At 50.3% G+C, this 22,094-nt stretch overlaps 4 protein-coding genes and 1 pseudogene across 4 annotated transcripts; all 5 read left to right on the plus strand.

Moving 5' to 3' along the window:
* The first annotated feature begins 1,969 nt into the window (after nt 1-1,969).
* On the plus strand, nt 1,970-3,687 carry LOC136300756 (feather beta keratin-like). Its single transcript, XM_066203375.1, has 2 exons — nt 1,970-1,976; nt 3,341-3,687. The coding sequence occupies exons 1-2, from the start codon at nt 1,970-1,972 to the stop codon at nt 3,685-3,687; spliced, it is 354 nt and encodes a 117-aa protein (XP_066059472.1).
* A 1,445-nt stretch (nt 3,688-5,132) lies between these two features.
* On the plus strand, nt 5,133-6,480 carry LOC136300766 (feather beta keratin-like). The gene is made up of 2 exons (XM_066203386.1): nt 5,133-5,157; nt 6,152-6,480. The coding sequence occupies exons 1-2, from the start codon at nt 5,133-5,135 to the stop codon at nt 6,478-6,480; spliced, it is 354 nt and encodes a 117-aa protein (XP_066059483.1).
* Nucleotides 6,481-9,752: 3,272 nt separating this feature from the next.
* Nucleotides 9,753-10,079, plus strand: LOC136300775 (feather beta keratin-like). The gene has a single exon (XM_066203395.1). It carries the CDS (start codon nt 9,753-9,755, stop codon nt 10,077-10,079), a length of 327 nt encoding a protein of 108 aa, XP_066059492.1.
* Nucleotides 10,080-12,865: 2,786 nt separating this feature from the next.
* On the plus strand, nt 12,866-13,174 carry LOC136300778 (feather beta keratin-like). The gene has a single exon (XM_066203405.1). It carries the CDS (start codon nt 12,866-12,868, stop codon nt 13,172-13,174), a length of 309 nt encoding a protein of 102 aa, XP_066059502.1.
* A 2,386-nt stretch (nt 13,175-15,560) lies between these two features.
* On the plus strand, nt 15,561-16,230 carry LOC136301077 (feather beta keratin-like; annotated as a pseudogene).
* Nucleotides 16,231-22,094: the final 5,864 nt, after the last annotated feature.

Genomic DNA, 22,094 nt, shown 5'->3' on the forward strand with positions numbered 1-22,094 from the left:
CTGCCTCTTCATTCCTTTGCCTCAATAAACTTTTCATGCATCAAAGCCTGACACGCCTCCTGTTCTTTTTTAATTCCAATGGTCTCACTTCCTCACCGAGTACATTCCAAAGCTCAACAGGACATTGGGGTACGTAAAATGGACCGACAACATTTTCCCTCACAAATATGTCAAGACAACTAATAACAGAGTCTGGCATGGGAAGCAGAGGAGGGAACACCTTGCAGAATCTGTCACACACATCTCTGGTACACCAAAGCCTTGGACACGTTAATGCTCTCTCAGGTACAGCTCTGGTAGAGCCTTTCCATGCCAGTGCACACTAGATAAACTGTCTTAGCAGCAGCAGATCTGTGACAGTTCTGGCTTCTTTTTCTCTCTACCAAGATCAGGATGAAGAATACACGGGAAACCCAGATGTTGAGTTCGAACTTGGTTGGTTACTATATCTTCTCTATTTACAGACTCACTAGACATTAGCGCCTACTAGCAAGCTAGAGAAATGTAGTAAAATGGCTTACCTCTCTAACTCTACAAGGTCTTTTCAAGGACAATCTCTGTAATTATGAAATGCTACCTAAATTATTTTCCCTTTAAACCCAATAACTAACTACCTGAAGTCTGCAAAACGGGTTCCATCAACCAACTACTGAAAACCACCTAAACCCATGAAGAAGAACGGAGAAGTAGTTGAAGGACTTAGACAACACCCAAAATCCTCCATCTTGACCCACATGCATTACTGTAGACTAAAATCCCAAAATCCAACTTTCCAGAATTTCAACTCAGGCCATTCAAGCCAACTGAGGAACTGCATCAACCACTTGGGCAGGAAATCTGGAGTGCATGTGCTTCCACTGCCCTGCTCAAACAGAGTCATCAAGGGCAGGATTTCCAGCACCATGGACAGTTCAGTCTTCCATCTCTCAGGACAAACACTCCAACACTTCTTCCACACTCGGGCCATCCTCACAATGAAACACTCTATTATTCTTTGCCTAGGGAATTCTATTTGTTTTCACTTCTGCCCTTGCTCTCTTGCCCTGCACGGGAGCACTGCTATGAACAGCCAGGTTCCTTCACTTCACTCCCTGCCATCAGGGATTTGCACACACTGATCACACCCCCCATCCATCCTTGTCCACTGTCAGTCCCAGCTGTCTCAGCCTATCCTCTAGGAATGGTTCTCCCAACTCTTGGGTGTCTTGCTGTCCTGAACCCGTCTGGATTCACTAAATCTGCTTCATTTTCTCACTGGAGAGGCCAGAACTGCCCACAACACCTCACGTGGGACCTCACCAGTGATGAGCAGATGGCAAAAGCCACTTCTCCCTCCTCAGTCATAACGCTTTTCCCAATCCTAACCTGGATACTTCGGGTCCCGTTTCCCACACAGGGACACATCCTGCTCCATTTCTTCTCAACCACAACCACAGAACAAACAGCTTTTGCAGAGACAAAAACAATTGTTCCAACTGGTACCCAGACGTTCCTTCCTACCCAGGATGACCCTGCCCAACAAACAACACCTGGCAGAACTCCATTCTGCCCTTTACAGAACCCCGGCAGATGTCCAGCACCTGTCAGGTTTTCTATGTTGGACAAAAGGATCCAGCACTGGGGACATGCTGCCGTCAGGACTTCGGGACACTGACCACAAGCCTCCAGGTCTGTCCCTTCAGACCTTTCTCAGGTGTCCAAGCTGGGCACATACACAATCTGGACTTGCCTGGGTTGTTTTGGAGGATCATGCAATGCCCACCAACAATCCTGGGTGGCCTCCAAATCCTCTTTCTCACAGTCACAAGTGGCCTCCGGTTTTGGCACACAGCCCATGTTAAAATCCAAAATGCCCCAGACATAAAAACTTTCAAAGTCACAGGAGCACCAAGACACCCACAGAGCACACTCAACAGGAAAGGTCAGGTCTTGTTTCAAGCTTGGGCAGGTGGGATCTGTATGGGGAGGGATGAAAGGTGAGGGCAGCGGCAACACTGCCAGCACATCTGCAAATCCCGGAGCAGCCTGGCAGGGCTGGGAGGGAATGAGGCCCCTCTTCAAAACACATCCACGAACCAGAGCACATAAATGTCAGGCAATGACCTCACTGATGACATTACACTGCTCCAATGGTTTGGTTGTGTATTCTGCCCTCCCTGATATGAACCTTCCATGCAAATCCTCCCAAATACCCACTCACGCTTAAAAGCAGCTGCCAGACTGAGAAGGGAAGAAAGTCAAGAGCAGGACATGGAATCAGAGGATTCTACAAAGAAATGCTCAAATCAAGACAGAGAAGGGAGAAGGAGCTGGCTGAGCATCAGTTAGTAAATATTGGGTTTTACTCACAGGAACAAAATATAAAGATGTACAAATTATACCTCGTGCCTTGAATGTGGAATAAGTGAAGTCGTATCAGAGAACGACCTGGGGGAAAAAGGGATCAGGCCAGTTGTGTTGTTTGTTTTTTTGATTTCTGAATGAGGTCAAGAAGTACACTTTAACTGGCTGGGTACATTGTCATGTAAAGTAGAGAAATCCAAATGGACCATAAAAATGGAACAAGTTCAGCCTGACCAGCCTCGCGTTTTCCAGATGCTGTCACTTCACCCCGCTGAAGACACAAGGGGATGAGCTCCCTTTCATCCATCAGAACCTGCTCCTAGGCAATAGGACCTTTCCCAACTCTTGCAGAGTGACCTCCCCAGGACATCAGCAGCTCCCTCAGCATTCCTGAGTGCAACACAAGGACTGATGGACATTCAGTGGCACAGAACAGAGTTCCAGTCATCAGAAGGAAGCCACAAACCACAGCACACGAGTGCCACAAAACGACATCACTGATGACATTGCAAATCTCCCGGGCTCTGTTTGTTTATTCAGCCCTCCCTGACACACAGTGAACAATCAAATCCCAACTCTCCCTGTAAAGCTGTCTCCAAGGTCAGACGGACACGTCCCCAAGGGAAGGACACGGAACTGCATAAAGAAAAACATTCCCCACCTCAGGACTCACCAGGCAAAAGCTGCAGCATGTAAAATGCCCCAAGGCCATGGGACAAGGCTATCCCGCCCCTCCAGGAGCAGCATAAAAGCCAGCCCAGAGCCTCTCTCCCTCACACACTTTCCTGACGCCTTCTCCTCCTGCTCCTGCTGACAACAAGGTGAGCCTCAAACCCCTGACCCTCCTACTCCTGCACCCCTGGCCCTTCCCTTCATGCACGCTCAGCCCCAGCCTCAGCAGCTCTCACTCCATCCCACAGTCCCACAACAGCCTGTACGCTCCATCAGTCCCCGCATCCCCATGACCGTGCCCTGCTTCTCTCCCTCTCTCTTCCAGGGACCCTCCACACCACACCCATGGCCTGCAACAACATCTGCACTCCCTGCGGACCCACCCCACTGGCCAACAGCTGCAACGAGCCCTGTGCCCTGCAATGCCAGGCTTCCCGTGTTGTCATTGACCCTGCCCCTGTGCTGGTCACCCTGCCAGGACCCATCATGACCTCCTTCCCCCAGAACACCGTCGTCGGATCCACCTCCTCGGCTGCTGTGGGCACTGAACTCAGTGTGCAGGGACAGCCCATCTCTGGGGGATTTGGCTTTGGCCTTGGCTATGGGCTGGGCTATGGCTACGGCCTCGGAGGCCTGGGCTGCTATGGCAGAAGGGGCGGCTACATCTGCTGAGGGCCATTGGTGCAACAGCTCAGGGCTTTGGCAACAGCCCTTGAAGCAAAGCACCTTGGCTGATGGTTGCCCCACTTGCGACTCACACCAGATGCCTTCCACTTTTTTCTCCTGTCTCTTCAGTCTTTTCCCTCAATAAAGTTTTCCCTCATCCAAGCCTGACATGTGTCGTCTTCTTTGTGATCTCAAATTGTCTTACATCCTCACCCAGCACAGTGTGTGGCCTTAACAGGCTGTTGGCACAGGGAGAACACCTTTTTAGGGCATATGTCCCCACTAGTAATCACAAGAATTGCACAGGAAGCAGGGTTGAAATGTGATCTTCCAGAATGTGTCACAAGCCCATCACCTGCTACACCAAAGGCTTTGACACACCAATGCTCTCCTGCTCATGGCTCTGAAAAAGCCACTACATACCAGTAGACATTTGACAGACTCTCCTCCCCAGCTGGATCCTCAAACCCTCCCAGAAAACAGTCACAAAATCATTTTTTTGGGGAGGAACTCTGGAGAGCAAGAGCCTAATTCCCTTCTGCTCAAGTAAGACCAAGAACAGCAATTCCAGGACCATGGGTAGTTGCAGTTTTGGACCTCCCAGGACAGAGAATCCACCACCCCTTTTATTGGGGCTCCTAATACCTCTGAGGGTCCAGCCCTTGCAGAGAAGCGGCTTAAATCAATTACCAAGACGGCATGATCGGATATGTCTTGAAGAAACAAAAAGGGTTTTAATAAGGGAAGAAAATAAAACGAATACAAAGGGTAAAGCTGAGCACAGTATAGGGACAGGTCCCACACACTTGTTACAATACCCCGAAAATGTGCTGAGTCTCTTTGTTCTCTCTCTTTATTACTCAATAGTTCAGGTGGGCTATTTGGCCCCTGGCAGAATGAAATGGGCAACAGGCTTTGAGTTACACTTTCCAAGCCCAGTCAATGCCTCTGTGCTGGCACTGCGCCAATTACTGACAGGACAGCAAAGACATTTCTGGGTCTTTTACCTTGTAAGAAATGCAAGGGGTGGGTCCCAAACCTTTCCCTGTATGGAAATATCTGCTGGAGGTATGGAGTGCATGCCAAAACTCTCCCATTCTGTGTCCACCCTCACACCAAAAAAATGCTCCTCTTCCTTGCCCAGGGAATTACATCTGTTTTCACTTGTGTCGTTGCCCTATTACCCTTCGCATGTGCACTGCTGAGGATGGCTGTGATCCCTCGTTGTCATTGCCCACCATCAGGGATTTGCACACACTGATGACATGCCACCCTTGTCTCCTGGAAGCCACAGCTCTCTCAGTCTCTCATCTGTGAAAGATCTCCTAGACCCTTTAGAATCTTGTTGGCCACAAACTGGTTTTGTTTCACTAAGTCCATGGGCATTTTCTACTGGGGAGCCCAGAACTGCCCAAACCACACCACATGGCCATTAGTGCTCTAAAGAGAGCATGAACTGCGTCTCCCAACTTCATGGTAAGAGTTGCCTGAAATCTCTCTTGGACACTGATGACACTATTTCAACTAAAGCTTCGTTAGGATCGTGTGGTGTCTTTATTCTTCACCAGCACTATAGGGTCATGCTCAGCAAAGCTGCTTTCCAGACTCTCAGCCCACAGCATGACCAAGGGCCAAGTGCTATTCCTGTCCAGAGGCAGAACTTCTCATTTCTCTCTCTTGAAAGGCAGGATATTCCTTTAACCCTCAGTCTCCAGTTCTCTCTGCCTGGTGGCTCAGCTGAGTGGTGCCTCAGCCAGTCCATCATCTGCCAGCTCACTGAGGGGGAAACTCTCCCACTGCCCACGTGGAAAGGAAGAGCCCAGGAATTCACACCTGGCACAGATGCAAAGCCCAGACCAGCCTGACAGATCTGTGATAGTTTGGGACCCCACTTCACAGCACACGCACAAACTAAACCACACAAGCGCCACAAAACGACCTCACTGATGACACCCATACTTTTCTTAGGCTTTTGTTGTATATTATGGTTCTCTGACACATATCTTCCATGCCAATGCTCCCAAATGCCAACTGCCACTTTAAAGCTGCCGCCAAGGTCAGATGGTCACAGTCTCCTTAGAGCAAGACATAACACAGCAGAGTTGTGGAGAGGAAAACACTCACCATATCATGACTCACCAGCCTCGGCCAGGCAAAACCTGCTGCCTCCAAAATGCCCCAAGCCTTGGGACAAGGCTGTCCCGCCCCTCCACGGCCAGAATAAAAGCAGGCCCAGGGTCACTCTCCCTCACACACTTCCTCTGACACCTTCTCCTCTGGTGCCCAAAACCAGGTGAGCGTCAACCCCCGACCCTCCTCCTCCTCCTGCCCCCTTGGCCCCTCTCTTTTAACATGCTCGGCCCCAGCCTCAGAAGCCCTTACTCCTCCCCAAAGACCCACAACAGCCTCCACAACCCCTCACCCCTCAAACCTCCACAGCCCTGCCCTGCCTCTCCCCCCTCTCTTCCAGGGACCCTCCACACCACACCCATGGCCTGCAACAACATCTGCACTCCCTGCGGACCCACCCCGTTGGCCAACAGCTGCAACGAGCCCTGTGCCCTGCAATGCCAGGATTCCCGCGTCATCATCAACCCTTCCCCTGTGCTGGTCACCCTGCCAGGACCCATCATGACCTCCTTCCCCCAGAGCACTGTCGTCGGATCCACCTCCTCGGCTGCCGTGGGCAGTGAACTCAGTGTGCAGGGACAGCCCATCTCTGGGGGATTTGGCTTTGGCTTTGGCTATGGCCTGGGAGGCCTGGGCTGCTACGGCAGAAGGGGTGGCTACATCTGCTAAGGGATTTCAGCACCACTCCTGACACCACCAGCTCCGGGCTCTGGCAACAGCTCCTGCAAGCAAAGTACCTCAGCTGATGGTCTTCGTACTTGCACTTCATATTGGACCACTTCAGCTCCTTTCTCCTGCCTTTTAATTCTTTTGCCTCAATAAAGTTTTCCTGCATCAGAGCCTAACATGTCTCTTCATCTTTGTCAATTCCAGTGGTCTCATATCCTCACCTCACACAGTGCCAGACAGAGCATTGGGGTGAACGGAAAAGGATCAGAATGTTTCTCAGCATATATGTCACCACCATCAATGGGATTGGGAGAACCTTGCAGAACATGGCAGAAGTCCATCACCTGCTACACCAAAGGCTTCTGACACATGGATGGTCTCCTGAGCACAGATCTGGTAGAGTGTCTCCATGCCAGCACACACTTGACAAACTCTCTTGCCATCAGAACTTTCGAACCCTCTCAACAGAGTCACAAAACGTCCACTTGGGCAGGAACTCTGGGGTACAAGTACTTCATTCCCCTCTGCTCAAGAAAGACTAACAAATGCAGGATTTTCAGAACCATGGACTCCCAGTATGGAGTCTCCACCACCTCTTCCCCTCTCATTGAAAAATTCTTTCCTTCTTTGCCCATGGAATTCCAGCTATTTACACTTGTGTCCTTGCCCTCTTTTCCTGCGTTGTTGCACTACTGTGAATAAATGGACTCCCTCGACTTCATTCCCTTCATTTTCATACATTGATGACACTCTGCTGTCCATCCTTGTCTCCTGCGAGTCCCAGCCCTCCCAGCCTCTCCTCTAGGACAGATTCTCCAGCCCTTTCTGTATCTTAGTTGTCCTGCATATTCGTGTATTAAATTTCCCTAATAGAAAACTAGACCCCCGCTACAGAAACTTAAGTCCATTCCCTTTTCTCTACGGCTTGGTGAAAGGGAGACAAGACTGGTGTTAAGCAATTTCCACTCAGACAATTCCATAGAGCAGTAAGGTCAGTCCTCTTCTTCTGAAATTTTAACGTCCTCGGTTCCTTCAACTTCTCCTCACCTGTCTTGTTTTCCTCATCCTTCAGCAGTTTTCCTTTCCATGTGTCAGTCAGAGCCCAGCACTGGGACCCCACAGTGTGACTGTGCTGGGCCCAGCTGAGATGACTGCTATGTATCAACCAGCACTGGACTTTGGGGAGTTTGCGTGACCTTTGTAAATCTCAGGAATTGCTTTCCCATCTCCATTAGAAAGGCCTGGCATATAGACTGGGCAGGAGAGATGGAGCCAAGGTAGGCAGGGAATGAATGCACTGGAAGGAGCAGCCCCTCAGCCTCAGAACACCTGCAAAACCCAGACCAGCCTGACATGGTGTTGGAACCCTGGAAGCTGAGAATTTTAGGCTTTCTGTGCTAACAGACACTGACCCTCACTACATTTGACCTGAGGCCATGGAAAAGGCTTCTGAAATTGACTGACAGCACTGGGATTATGGGTGTGTAGTTTGAATATAAGTGTGTAATATCACATGGTAGAAAATTTAGAGTTAAGGGTTTTAGAATTTAGTAATATATGGATAGCAAGATGAAGGCTTTAGGGCATAGGCTAGTCCTCCTTTTTCACCCTCTTCATGAGTCTAGGTGGTATTTTGTAATTGGGTAGAAAAGTCTGTATTGCGGGCCACAGGTTGTTGGTTATTGGGTTAAAAGTAAAAATAATTTAAGTGTCATTTCTCAATTGGACAATTTATTCTTAGAAGGCCTTGTAAAGAGATAGAGACAGAGCCATTTTTGATTTTGTTAGCTAGAACTCACAGCTTGTGAGACTGTAGCATAGATAAGAATTAATAAACATCTGAGTCCAAACACGAAATACTGTCTCTCGAGCATCTAATCCTGACTGTAACTGAAAAGAAGATAAAAACTAACAACATGGCTGGGAGGGAATGGGGTCCCACTTCACCACACATACAGAAAGAAGAGCACAACAGTATCACAGGGTGGCATCAGTGGCGACACCCACCTCTCCCAAGCTTTTGTAACGTCTTCACCCCAACCTGACATGCATCATCAGCACCAGTTTTTAACCTCTAATAACCACATTTAAAAGCTGCCGCCAAGGTCCGATGGACACAGACTCAAGAGAAGGACATGGAATCACAAAATTCCAAAAATGAACACCTGCACCATGACAAGAAAAGAAACATGATGTTGCAGACCACAGCTAGTAATTATTGGGTTTTGCTCACAGGAACATGATGTTTAGCCTTAAAGAATACAGGCTTTGAAACCATATGACCTTGATGTAGAAAAAGACAACTGATGTCACAGACCTGCCTGGGCATCCATTTCTTGTTTGTTTAATGGTTTGTTAATGAGGTCAAGAAACACAATTTAAATGACAGAGTACATTATCGTGTACAGTTGAGAATTCCAAAAGGGCTGTAACAGTGCAACAAGTTCAGCCTGAACAGCCTGTCATTTTCCAGATGTTATCCCTTCATCGCATTCAAGACAAGGCCATGAGCTCTCTTTCATACATTTGGCACTCCAAGGCACTGGAACCTTGTCAAGTTATTGCAGAGTGACCTCCCCAGGACATCAGCAGCTCCCTCAGCATTCCTGGGTGCAACACAAGGACTGATGGACATCCAGTGGCACAGAAGAGGAGCCCAGTCTTCACAAGGCACCCACAAACCACAGCAGAAGTGTGCCACAAAATGAAATCACTGATGACATTGCAAATCTCCAGGGCTCTGCCTGTTTATTCAGCCCTCCCTGACACACATTTAATAATGAAATACTCCCAAATACCAATTCCCAAGTGAAAGCTGCTGCCAAGACCAGATGGATGCAGACTCAAGAGCTAGACATGGAATTGCAGAGTTGGGGGAAGAAAAATGCTCCCCACATCATGACTCACAAGGCTGGGTCAGCTTGGAACTTTGACTTGCAAAATGCCCCAAGGCCATGGGACAAGGCTGTCCCTCCCCTCCAGGACCAGCATAAAAGCCAGACCAGAGCCTCTCTCGCTCACACACTTCTCCTCACGCCTTCTCCTCCGGCTGACCACCAGGTGAGACTCAAACCCCTGACCCTCCTGCTCCTGCACCCCTGGCCCCTCTCTGCCAACATGCTCCTACCCAGCCTCAGCAGCCCTCACACCTCCACACAGCACCACAACAACCTCCACACTCCCTAAACCTCCTGCATCACTACCCCTCAGACCCCCCTCACCCCTGCCCTACCTCACCCCCCTCTCTTCCAGGAACCCTCCACACCACACCCATGGCCTGCAACAACATCTGCACTCCCTGCGGACCCACCCCGCTGGCCAACAGCTGCAACGAGCCCTGTGCCCTGCAATGCCAGGATTCCCGCGTCATCATCGACCCTGCCCCTGTGCTGGTCACCCTGCCAGGACCCATCATGACCTCCTTCCCCCAGAGCACTGTCGTTGGATCCAGCTCCTCGGCTGCCGTGGGCAGTGAACTCAGTGCCCAGGGACAGCCCATCTCTGGGGGATTTGGCTTTGGCCTTGGCTACGGGCTGGGCTATGGCTACGGCCTGGGAGGCTTGGGCTGCTATGGCAGAAGGGGCGGCTACATCTGCTGAGGGCCCTCGGCACCTCCCCTGACACCACCAGCTTGGTGCTGTGGCAGGAACTCCTGCAAGCGAAGCACGTCAGCTGATGGTCACCCTTACTGCACCTCACACCACCTCCCTTCCCACTTCTTTCTCCTGTCTTGTAATTCTTTTGCCTGAATAAAGCTTTCCTGTAATATAGCCTCAGGTGTCTCCTCCTTTGTTCTACCAGGGCTCTTGCAACTTCACCCAGCACAAACTCAGGTGTCAACAGCCCATTGGTGTGTGTGGAAAAGGGGCTACAAACCTCTCCTAGGATGTCTGTCAACAGCAGAACCATCCACTAGGCTTCCAGAATGCAGCACAAGCCCTTCCTTTTCCCAAAGACTTGGACACACCGATGCACTCATGCCCATATTCCCAACACAATCTTCCGATGGCAGCACACATTTGTCCAACTCTTCCCCACCAGGACTCTCTGAACATCCCAGCACTGGAACCCAGGAGTGCACAAGGAACCTGGGAAAATCCACTAGTTCAAGCTAACCTGATGCCCAGATGAAGAAACCACCCTTCCCTCAGCTGCTCCTCACAGAAATGGTTCTGTAGATTCTTCACCAACATCCTTGTTCCTCTTTGGACATCCTCAAGCATCTCAATGTCTTTCTTGCCCTGTGGGGCCTAAAACTGAACTCAGATTCAGGGTGTGGCCTCACCAGTACCCAATGCAGTGGGACAGTCACTACCGTGGTCCTGCTGGCACCACCATTGGTAATACAAGCCAGGATGGCACTGGTTTCCATAGCCACCTGGGTACACATTGGATCATACTCAGCTATTGTCACCAGCACTCCCAGATCCTTTACCCACAGGCAGCTTTCTTTCCCAAGCCTGGAGGTTTTAGTCTTCACTAAATTCCAAGTAAAAATCATCCACAGCCTTTTTTCTCATTTACTAAGGAGGTCACATTGACACCTCAGGTGATGAGGCTGGTCATGCAGGACATGACTTTGCTAAACCCAGGCTGGCTGGACCTGATCACCTGGTGATCCTGCAGGGGCCATTAAATACTCTCAAGATGATCTGCTCCAGCAGCTTCTGCAGCACCAGGCTCAGACTGACAGGCCTGGAGTTTCCCAAACCCTTCTTCTGGCCCTTCTTCTAGGGAAGAGTCCCATTTTCAAGCCTTTGTCAACTGGGACCTCCCCAGTTAGCCTGGACTGCTGGCAAAAGATAGTAAGTGGCTTGGGAGCACTTTCACCAGCTCCCTCAGAGCCCTTAGGTGGATCCATTCAGTGCCACACACAAGTCTGTCACTGACCATTCTCATTGGGTTATGAGGGATGGAATTTTGCCCCCTGGTGAAGAGCTTTCTCCCTCAGCAGGACGCTGTGCCCACACCAGGAAGCAGAATCAAAGCAAAGAGAATCATTAGTGCTCAAGGAACGTCTCGGAAGTGACCAAAGACTCATTGTGGAATGGTTTTGCTCGGAAAGGACCTTGAAGAATTCTGGTGTTCTAATCCCCTGCAATGGACAAAGACACTTTCCACTATCCCAGTTGCTAGAATCCCTGGCCAACCTGGCTGTGATCATTACCAGGGTTGGGGCAGTCACAGCTTCTCTGGGAAACCTGTGCCACCCACACAGGGAAGAATTTCTTCCCAATAGTGGGAAGACATCTCCCATTGTCCCATCACTCTCTGTCTGTGTAGGAGATCATGGAGTTCGACCCAACCTGCTCAAGGAAGGACAGCTCAACAAGGCTGCTCATAGCCATGTCAAGTCGAGGTTTACTAACTTGAGGCCATTTCCACTTTCCCCATCACTTGCTAAAAAGGAGAAAAGAGCAACAACAGTCTCGCAGAAAAACTCTTTTCAGACAGCTGCAGAATGGGAGATGATCTCTCCTTTGCCTGCCTTGTCTGCATCTAAAAATCTGCAGTTCATAAAATCACTACTCAAAATCTTGTTCTCCAGATCCCTCAGCCGCTCTTCCTAGGATGTGTCACATGAGAGAAGAGCCATTGTAACACCAGGGTGTCAAAGCTAGAGAAGGACCAACGAGAAAGGACAGTGTGAAAGACAGGTCTGGTATCCTGGTGATGATGTGAGGAGGAATGACCAAAATGGAAGGGTCAGCACCTCACACATGGCGCAGCTGCAGAGATGAGACCATCCTGACAGGGCTGTGATGGAATGGGGCCCCTTTGCACAAGACACCCACAAACCAAACCACACAACAGCAATAGGGTGGGGACTCTGATGACACCTCTAAGCTACTGTTGTCTATTCTGCATTCTCTGACACGCATCTTAAATGCAAATCCTCCCAAAATAAAAACAGTCACTTTAAAGCTGCCACCAAGGTCAGAAGAACACGGACTCAAAAGCAGGACATGACACTGCAGAAGCATGGGAAGGAAAACACACCCCACCTCATGATTCATAAGGCTGGGCCAGGCGAGAACTGCTGCCCACAAAATGACCCAAGGCCATGGGACAAGGCTGTCCCACCCCTCCACAACCAGCATAAAAACCGGCCGAGAGCCTCTCTCCCTCACACACTTCTCCTGAGTACTTCTCCTGCTGACAACCAGGTGAGCCTCAAACCCCTGACCCTCCTGCTCTTGCATCCCTGGCCCCTCTCTGCCAACATGCTCCTACCCAGCCTCAGCAGCCCTCACACCTCCACACAGCACCACAACAACCTCCACACTCCCTTGCCCTCCCTTGCCCTCCTGACACTGCTCCTTGCACCCCCAAACCCCTTCCCTGCCTCACCCCATCTCTTCCAGGGACCCTCCACACCACACCCATGGCCTGCAACAACATCTGCACTCCCTGCGGACCCACCCCACTGGCCAACAGCTGCAACGAGCCCTGTGCCCTGCAATGCCAGGATTCCCGCGTCATCATCAACCCTTCCCCTGTGCTGGTCACCCTGCCAGGACCCATCATGACTTCCTTCCCCCAGAACACCGCCGTCGGATCCACCTCCTCGGCTGCTGTGGGCAGTGAACTCAGTGTGCAGGGACAGCCCATCTCTGGGGGATTTGGCTTTGGCCTTGGCTATGGGCTGGGAGGCCTGGGCTGCAACGGCAGAAGGGGCGGCTACATCTGCTGAGGGCCCTCAGCAGCACCACTGACACCACCAGCTCAGGTTTCTGGTAATAGATCTTGCAAGCAAAGCACCTTGGCTGGTGGTTGCCCTACTTGCACTGCCAACCTGCTCCCTTCAATTTCTTTTTCCTTTCTCATCATTTTTTTTGCCTCAATAAAATTCTATTGCATCAAAGCCTGAGATGCCTCCTTTTGTTTTTGAATTCCAGTGGTCTCACAGCATAGGTCTTATCCAGCACCGTTCCAGGAATGAACAGGCCATTGGGGTAGATGGCAAAGGGGTAAAACATCTTTCTTAGCAAAGATGCTGCCACCAGTACCAACCAAGATGGGCAAGAGATGTGAGGGAGGTGCGGAACGACCTTCCAGAGCATGAGACAAGCCCACCACCTGGTAACACTAAAGGCTTTGACACATCAGTGCTCTCCTGTGCATGGCTCTGGAAAAGCCACTCTGTGGCAGCACATACTTGCCAAACTCTCTTCCCAGCAGGAATCTCAAACCTTCACTGCAAACAGAAAAACGACATCATCCATTTCAGCAGGGGTCCAGGGGAACCCTCCTGCTAAAGCAAGAGCAGGATTTCCAGAACCACGGACAGTTCAGGTTTGGACGGCAGAGGACAGCGACTCCACCACCTCTTCCCGACTACCCTACCAAGGAAAAGTTCTTTCTTGCTTTGCCCAGGAAATCCAATCTGTTTTCACTTCTGCCCTTGCACTCTTTTCCTTCACGGCTGCACTGCTGAGATCAGCCAGGCTTCCTCGACTTCATTCCCTGCCATCAGGGATTTGCACACACTGATGACACTCTCCTGTCCATCCTTGTCTCCTGGGAGTCCCAGGTATCTCAATCATCTGTGAAAGAGCCCTTATATTATCTTGGTGGCCTTGTTCTTGTTTTGTTTCAGTAAGTCCATGGGGTTCTTCTGCTGGGGAGCCCAGAAGTGCCCACACCAACCCACCTGAATGTTGAGGATGTTGATCAGTGTTGCCTCCATGAATACAACTCTTGACCTACTTTCTTGGAGACTAGACTTCACCTGGACTTTGGATCTTCCCCAGAACATTGCATACTATATAAATCCAGCAGTCCACTTCACTGACCATTTACACAAGCTCTCCATTCTGGGATAGTCTGGGATGATGCTGTAGGAGACACAGTAGAAAACCTTGGTAAAAGGTGGAGGTTAACACCAGCCACATCTCTCTTATAATCCCGAGTTAGCTGTTCTTCTCTGTAGGTAACACAGAGGTGACTAATATAGTCATAGCCCTTCAAAAGTAATGCTAACTTCTCATTATCTTGTTGTCTGACCTGCACTTGGCAGTAGTTTATAATTACAGAATTAAAAATTTGTCCCATCCTCGTCTGCAGGAGAAAGGTCCCTGGAAAGCCATTAGCCAAGTTAGAGGGAGTGAATGCACTGGAAGGGGCAGGTCCTAATGCCCAGCACAGCTGCAAAGCCCAGAGCAGCCTGGCAGGGTGAAGAGGGCCCCTCTTCACAACACACCCATAAACTAAACCACACATGCGCCACAAAACAACAACACCAATGACACTCATATTATTCCTAGGTTTTATTGGATATCCTGGTTTCCCTGACACACATCTTCCAAGCAAATCTTTCCAAATACCAACTCTCACTTAAAAGCTGCTGCCAAGGCCAGAGGGACACAGACTCAAGGGCAGGACATGGAGTTGTACAGTTGCTGGAAGGAAAACACTGCCCACATCATGACTTGCACAGCTGCGCCAGACAAAACTGATGTTATGATTTCCGTTCAGGTGCCTCTAGAGAGTAAAAAGGACACTCTCCTTTTTCTGAAAACCAAACACCTCCAGCTCCATCAACTGCTCCTCACATGTCTTGTTCTCCTTATCTTTCGCCAGATACGATGAACCAACACAAGACTTTGGGGAGCATGGGAAGCATCCCTAAACACCAAATTGGATAGCCTGGCCCTTTCCAGTGGATAAAGCCTGGCAAATAGAGAAGTTTAGAAAGTTGGAAACATGGCAGTGAGGGAGAGAATGAAATGGAAGGGGACACCCCTCACCCCAAAAAGAGCTTCAAAGCCCAGACCTGACTGACATGATTGTGGGGGGAATGAGGCACCACTTCACAAGATACCAACAAACCACAGCCCACAGAGGGTGTCGCCAATGACACCCCACTGTACAAAGCTTTTGTCATGACTTCAGCCTTTCCTAAAAAACATCATCACCACCAAACTTTGATCTCTAAAACTCACACATTAAAGCTGCCGCCAAGGACAGATGAACACGGATTCAACAGTAGGACGTGACATTGCAGAGTTGAGGGAAGTAAAACACTCCACACCTAAGAATTCTCAAGGCTGTGCCAGGAGAGAGTTGCAACCCACAAAATGCCTGAGGGCCATGGGACAAGGCTGTCCCATGCCTCCAGAACCAGCATAAAAGCCAGCCCAGAGCCTCTCTCCCTCACACACTTCTCTTCACGCCTTCTGCTCCGGTGCCAACAGCCAGGTGAGACTCAAACCCTTGACCCTCCTGCTCCTGCACCCCTAACTCCTCTCATCCAGCACACTCAGCCCTTATGCCTCAGCATCCCTCACACCTCCCCACAGCCGCATAAAAGCCTCCATATCCCCTCACTTTCCTGCATCACCACCACTCCCACCCCCAAACCCCTGCCCTACCTCACCCTCCTCTCTTACAGGAACCCTCCACACCACACCGATGGCCTGCAACAACATCTGCAGTCCCTGCGGACCCACCCCGCTGGCCAACAGCTGCAACGAGCCCTGTGCCCTGCAATGCCAGGATTCCCGCGTCATCATCAACCCTTCCCCTGTGCTGGTCACCCTGCCAGGACCCATCATGACCTCCTTCCCCCAGAGCACCGCCGTCGGATCCACCTCCTCGGCTGCTGTGGGCAGTGAACTCAGTGTGCATGGACAGCCCATCTCTGGGGGATTTGGTGGCTTTGGTTACGGCCTTGGCTATGGCCGTGGATTTGGCTACAGCCTGGGAGGCCTGGGCTGCTACGGCAGAAGGGGCGGCTACATCTGCTAAGGGCTCTCAGGATCACCCCTGATGCCACCAGCTCAGGTTTCTGGCAACAGCTCCTGCAAGCAAAGCACCTCGGCTGATGGTAGCTACACTTGCACATCAAAGCAGCTCTTTTCAACTTCTTCCTCTTCCTTCATCATTCTTCTGCCTCAATAAAGTTATGTTGCATCAAAACCTTACATGTCTCCTATTCTTTTTGAATTCTGCCTCACAACCGTACCCAGCACACTGCCAGAAATGAACCTGCCATTGGAGTAGATGAAAAACGGCACAACACATTTCTTAGGAAATATGTCCCTACAAGGAACAACCAAGACTGGCACAGGAAAATTGGTTGCGGGAAGACCTTCCAGAACATGGCCCACACCCATCACTTGCTACACCAAAGCCTTTGACACATCAATGCACTCCTACACATCAGTGGTTCTGGTTATGTCTCTCCATGCCAGCACAGATTTGACAAAACCTCTTCCCAGCAGGAATCTCAAGCCCTTCCAGCAAAGAGGGAAACTATATCACATCCGCTTAGGCACAAACTCTAGAAGTGCAAACGCCTCAACTCCCCTGCTCAAGCAGAGTCAGCAAGAGCAGGATTCCCAGCACCATGGACAGTTCAGATTTCAATCGCCGAGCACACACACTCCACCACCTCTTCCCATCTCTGACCACCCTCATTTTGAAAAATCCTTTCCTTCTTTGCCAAAGGAATTCCATCTCATTTCCCTTTTGCCCTTGCACACCTGTCCTCAACATGCGCATTGCTGACAACAGCCAGGCTCCTTCACTTCATTCCCTGCAAGCAGGAATTTGCACACACTGACATGACCCCTGTTCACCCTTGTCTCCTCAGAGTCTCAGCTTTCTCAGCCTCTCCTCCAGGAAAGATAGTCCAGTCCCTTTAGCATCAATCTGGCCCTGAACTGGACTTGTTTCACTAAATCTATGGGCTTCTTTGAAAAATATTCTAAACTCTGTCTTGGGTACTGGTGACATCTTTTGAAGTAAGGGTTGATTGAGACCTTGTGGTCCCTTTGTTCTCCACCAGCACCACAGGGTCATGCTCAGAAAAGCTGCTACCCAGCCTCTCAGTCTACAGCATGACCTGGGAGCCCATTGCCATTCCTGCTCAAATGCAGAACTTCACATTTTCCTCATCTGAACTTGAGGAGGTGCCTTTTAACCCTCAGTCTCCAGCTCCCTCTGACTGATGCCACAACCAAGTGGTGCCTCAGCCACTCCATCAGCTGCCAACTTGCTGAGCGGGGCAACAGCCCCACTGCCCACATCTTTGTGGATGAGGTTGAACAGGGTTGGCCTCGTGAATACAACTCTTCACCTACTTCCCTTTAGACATCACTCCATCTGGAATACGGGCCACTGATTAATACCCTCTGAGCCCAGCCTCTCAGCCACTCTCAGGACACTCACTACTTTCCTAGGAAACACAGACACTCTGGGAGCATGGAATGGGAAGGAACCCTAAAGGCTTCACAAAAGGGTGGAGTTCAACAGGAGCTCCCTCCTCATGCCCAGGCTGAGTCACTGGGACACAGCAGACACAGAGCTCAGCCAAGCACCATTTCCTCAAGGGAAATCCTCCACGAGAAGTGGCCTCACCCATTGGCACCGGACACCACTCAAGACCCCCAAAGGCCCTGGCACTCTTCTACTCTGCTGACACTCCACTTTGGCCTCTGCTCCATTTCACAGCTGCCACCAACAGTCCTGGAGTCAGTTCAGCTGGAAAACACCTTTGACATATAGGCCAGATGCAAACCAGGTAATGCCAAGTCCACCAATCTAAAAAGAATTAATTTTGTAAAGACCTAAATGTAAAATATCAAGCCCAACCCTTCCTCACAGGATTGCCAGGGTCACCACTAGGCCTGTTCCCAAATGACACAGCTCTAATCACAACTAAATCCCTCCTGGGATGCTGACTGCAACAACGTCCTGGGCAGTCATTGCCAGAGATTGAAAACACCTTCCTGAAGGAATTTTCTTTAATAGGATATTCAGCCTTCCCTGGGCCAACTTGACTCCATTCCCTCTTCTGTTATGGTGGAGTAAAAGAGAAACAACACTCATGTCAAATGATTTCCATTCAGGTAACTCCAGAGTAACTATGTCAACCCTCTTCTTCTGAAAACTGAACATCCCTACTTCCTTCACCTGCCCCTCATGTGTCTTGTTCTCCTTATGCTTCAACAATGTTCCGTTCTATGTGGAAGAGCCCAGCACTATGACCCCACAGTGTGACTTTTCTGGGCCTAGGTAAGATGAGAGCTATGGATGAACCAACACAAGACTGCTGGTGAGCGTGGGAGGTCTCCCAAATTGACAGGAATTTCTTCCCCATCTCCAACATGAAAAGCCAGGAGACATGAAATATGAGACAAATAGAGACAGGCTTGGGGAGATGGAGTCAAGGAGAGGAAGGATGGAATGGAATGGAATGGAATGGAATGGAATGGAATGGAATGGAATGGAATGGAATGGAATGGAATGGAATGGAATGGAATGGAATGGGTACTCAACCCTGAAAAGAGGCAAAGCTCAAAAGAACCCGACTGACCAGGGATAATTTGGACCCCTCTTCACAACACACCCACAAACCCACAACCATGAGTTCCACAGGCTGATCTCACTGATGACACCCCAGCTCTCCAAAGTATTAGTTGTCTCTTCAGTCGCCTTTGACACGTGCCATCAACAACAGACTTTGGTTTCAAACACTCACATTTTAAAGGAAGAATGGCTGTGATGGAAGGAGCAGCTCATCGTGCACAGAACAAGTACAAATGCCAGATCAGCCTGAGTGGGCTAGAAAAATGGGGCACCTCTTCAAAACACAAGCACAAACTAAACCACACAAGTGCCACAGAATTACCACACTGATGACACCCATATTTCTCCTAGGTTCATGCTGTATATTCCGGTTTCTCTGACACACATCTTCCAAGCAAATCCTCCCAAATACCAACTCCCACTTTAAAGCTGCCGCCAAGGTCAGATGGAGATGGTCTCAAGAGCAGGACATGACACTGCAGTGTTGTGGGAAGGAAAACACTCCACTCCTAATGAATTACAGGCTGTGACAGACAAGAGCTGCAGCCCACAAAATGCCCCAGGCTCAGGGGCCAACGCTGTCCCACCCCTCCAGGACCAGCATAAAAATCGGCCCAGAGCCTCTCTCCCTCACATCCTTCTCTTCACACCTTCTTCTCCGGTGCCAACAACCAGGTAAGACTCAAACCCCTGACCCTCTTGCTTCTGCACCCCTGTACCCGTCTCTGCCAGCACCCTCAGCCCCAGCCTCAGCAGCCCTCACGCCTCCCCACAGACCCAACAACAGCCTCCACTCTCCCTCTGCACTCCTGCATCACTACCCCTCAGATCCCCTTACCCCTTGCCCTGCCTCTTTCCTTTCTCTCTTCTAGGGACCCTCCACACCACACCCATGGCCTGCAACAACATCTGCAGTCCCTGCGGACCCACCCCGCTGGCCAACAGCTGCAACGAGCCCTGTGCCCTGCAATGCCAGGATTCCCGCGTCATCATCAACCCTTCTCCTGTGCTGATCACCCTGCCAGGACCCATCATGACCTCCTTCCCTCAGAACACCGTTGTTGGATCCACCTCCTCGGCTGCTGTGGGCACTGAACTCAGTGCCCAGGGACAGCCCATCTCTGGAGGATTTGGCTACGGCCTTGGCTACGGCCTGGGAGGCCTGGGCTGCTACGGCAGAAAGGGTGGCTGCATCTGCTGAGTGCCCTCAGCACCCAACATTCCCTGACACAGGGAATTTGATGTCCTGGCAATGGCTCCTGCAAGCAAAGCACCTCAGTTGATGGTCGCCTTACTTCTACCTCACATGATCCCTTCCACTTGTTCCTTTCGTCTTTTCAATCTTTTGCCTCAATAAAGTTCTGTTGCATCAAAGCACTGAGATGACTCTGCTTCTTTTTCAATTCCAATGCTCTCACACCCTCACCTAGAACATTTCTAGGAATAAACAGGCCACTGGGGTGGATGGAAAAGAGCCAAAAAGCCTTTCTTTGCAAAGAGGTCACCACCAGTAATCACCAAGACAGTAATGGGAGACAGGGACTGGGGGGACACCTTCTAAAACATGACACAAGCCCATCCCCTCATACACCAAAGCATTTGACCCAGTCCTCCCCTGAGCGTTAAACTGGAAGAGCCACTCCATGCCAGCACACACTTGACAAAATCTCTTCCCAGCAGGTCTCTTGAACCCTCCCCATAACACAAGAAAAAAAATCACCCACTTGGGCACAAACCCTGGAGTACAACTGCTTCCACCTCACTGATCAAGCACAATCAGCAAGAGACAGATTTCCAGCACAACGGACAGTTGCGTTTTGGATCTCCCAGGACAATCCCCATCACCTCTTCCACTCTCTCACCACTCTCACCATGCAAAATTCTTGCCTCCGTTGCCAGTAGAACTGCAGCCATTTTCATTTGTGCCCTTCCCCCTTCTCCTACACTGCTGGGAATAGCCAGGATCCCTGGACTTCATTCCTTTCCATCAGGGATTTACTGACACACACTCATGACATCCACATCCATGCTTGTCTCCTGTGAAATCCCAGCTCTCTCAGGCTCTCCTCTACAAAAGATTCTCCAGCCCTTTCAATTGCTGGTTCTCCACTGCTCTTCTTGCACAGTCCCACTGCGCTCATCCTTGCTGAGCGTCTTGAACACGGTTGGCCTCATGGATACAACTCTTGACATAGTTTCCTGAGACTTTACGCCATCGGGACTTTATGCCACTGATCCCCAGCCTCTGGCCCAGCCTCTCAGCCACTCACAGGCCACTCACTGCCCCCTCAGGCAAACTGGGCCTTTTTGGCTGCTCTGAGTGTAGAATGGGAACGAACCTCAAAGGCTTCACAGAAAGGTGGAGTTCAACAGGAACCCTATCCTCATGCTCAGGCTGAGCCACTGGCACAGAGCAGACACAGAGCTCAGCCAAGCAAGCACCATTTCCTCAAGGGAAGTCCTCCAAGAGGAGTGGACTCACTCATCAGCACTTGAAACAACTCAACACCCCAAAGTCCTGGCTCACCCCTTGCCTGCTGCTGTTCCTATCTACCCTCTCCTCCCTTGCACAAGTGCCCCCAACACCCATGGAATCAGTTCAGCTGGAAACGACCCTTGACATTCAGTCCAACTGTAAACCAAATCATGGAATGCCACCAATCTTAGAAACATTTCACTTATATAAGACCAAAATGTAAAATGGCATCAAGTTCAGCCATTCCTCCATCACTTCTAAGGCCACCATGGATATCCCCAAAATCCAAATCTACACAGCTTCTAAATTCCTCCAGCAATGGTGACTACAGCACTGTCCTGGCAGCCATTGACAGGACTTGAAAACTCTTCCTGTGAATGAATTTTTCCTAGTAGCAAACTCAATCTCCCCTGGGCCAACTTGACTCCATTCCCTCTTCTCCAATGGCTGCGTAAAAGGGAAACAACAGTCCTATCAAACGATTTCAATTCAGGTAACTCCAGAGGGCAACAAGATCGAGACTCTTTTTCTGAAAATGGAACGTCCTCACTTCCTTCATGGAGTCCTCATGTGTCTTGCTCTCCTTATCCTTCAACAATGTTCCGTTCCATGTGGAAGAGCCCAGCACTGTGACCCCACAGTGTGACCTTCCTGGGCCTAGGTAAGATGAGAGCTATGGATGAAACAACACAAGACTGTGCTGAGAATGGAAGGCCTCCAGATATCACAGGAATTTCTTTCCCATCTCCAACATGAAAAGCCAGGCATCCCTATGGATGGGAAATGGAGGCAAGGAGAGGAAGGAGGGAATGGAATGGAATGG

The sequence above is a fragment of the Chamaea fasciata genome, unplaced genomic scaffold (assembly GCF_029207755.1).
Source record: "Chamaea fasciata isolate MVZ Bird 193981 ecotype frontalis unplaced genomic scaffold, bChaFas1.0.hap1 SCAF_1, whole genome shotgun sequence".
In the NCBI taxonomy this organism is placed as follows: Eukaryota; Metazoa; Chordata; class Aves; order Passeriformes; family Sylviidae; genus Chamaea; species Chamaea fasciata.

Bases quoted from the DNA above. Each gene is read 5' to 3' on its own strand.
- LOC136300778 (XM_066203405.1), top strand. From the start codon at position 12,866: ATGGCCTGCAACAACATCTGCACTCCCTGCGGACCCACCCCACTGGCC.
- LOC136300775 (XM_066203395.1), top strand. From the start codon at position 9,753: ATGGCCTGCAACAACATCTGCACTCCCTGCGGACCCACCCCGCTGGCC.
- LOC136300766 (XM_066203386.1), top strand. From the start codon at position 5,133: ATGAACTGCGTCTCCCAACTTCATG. The intron at 5,158-6,151 runs GTAAGAGTTGCC...CCTCTCTTCCAG, and splicing joins CTGCGTCTCCCAACTTCATG to GGACCCTCCACACCACACCC.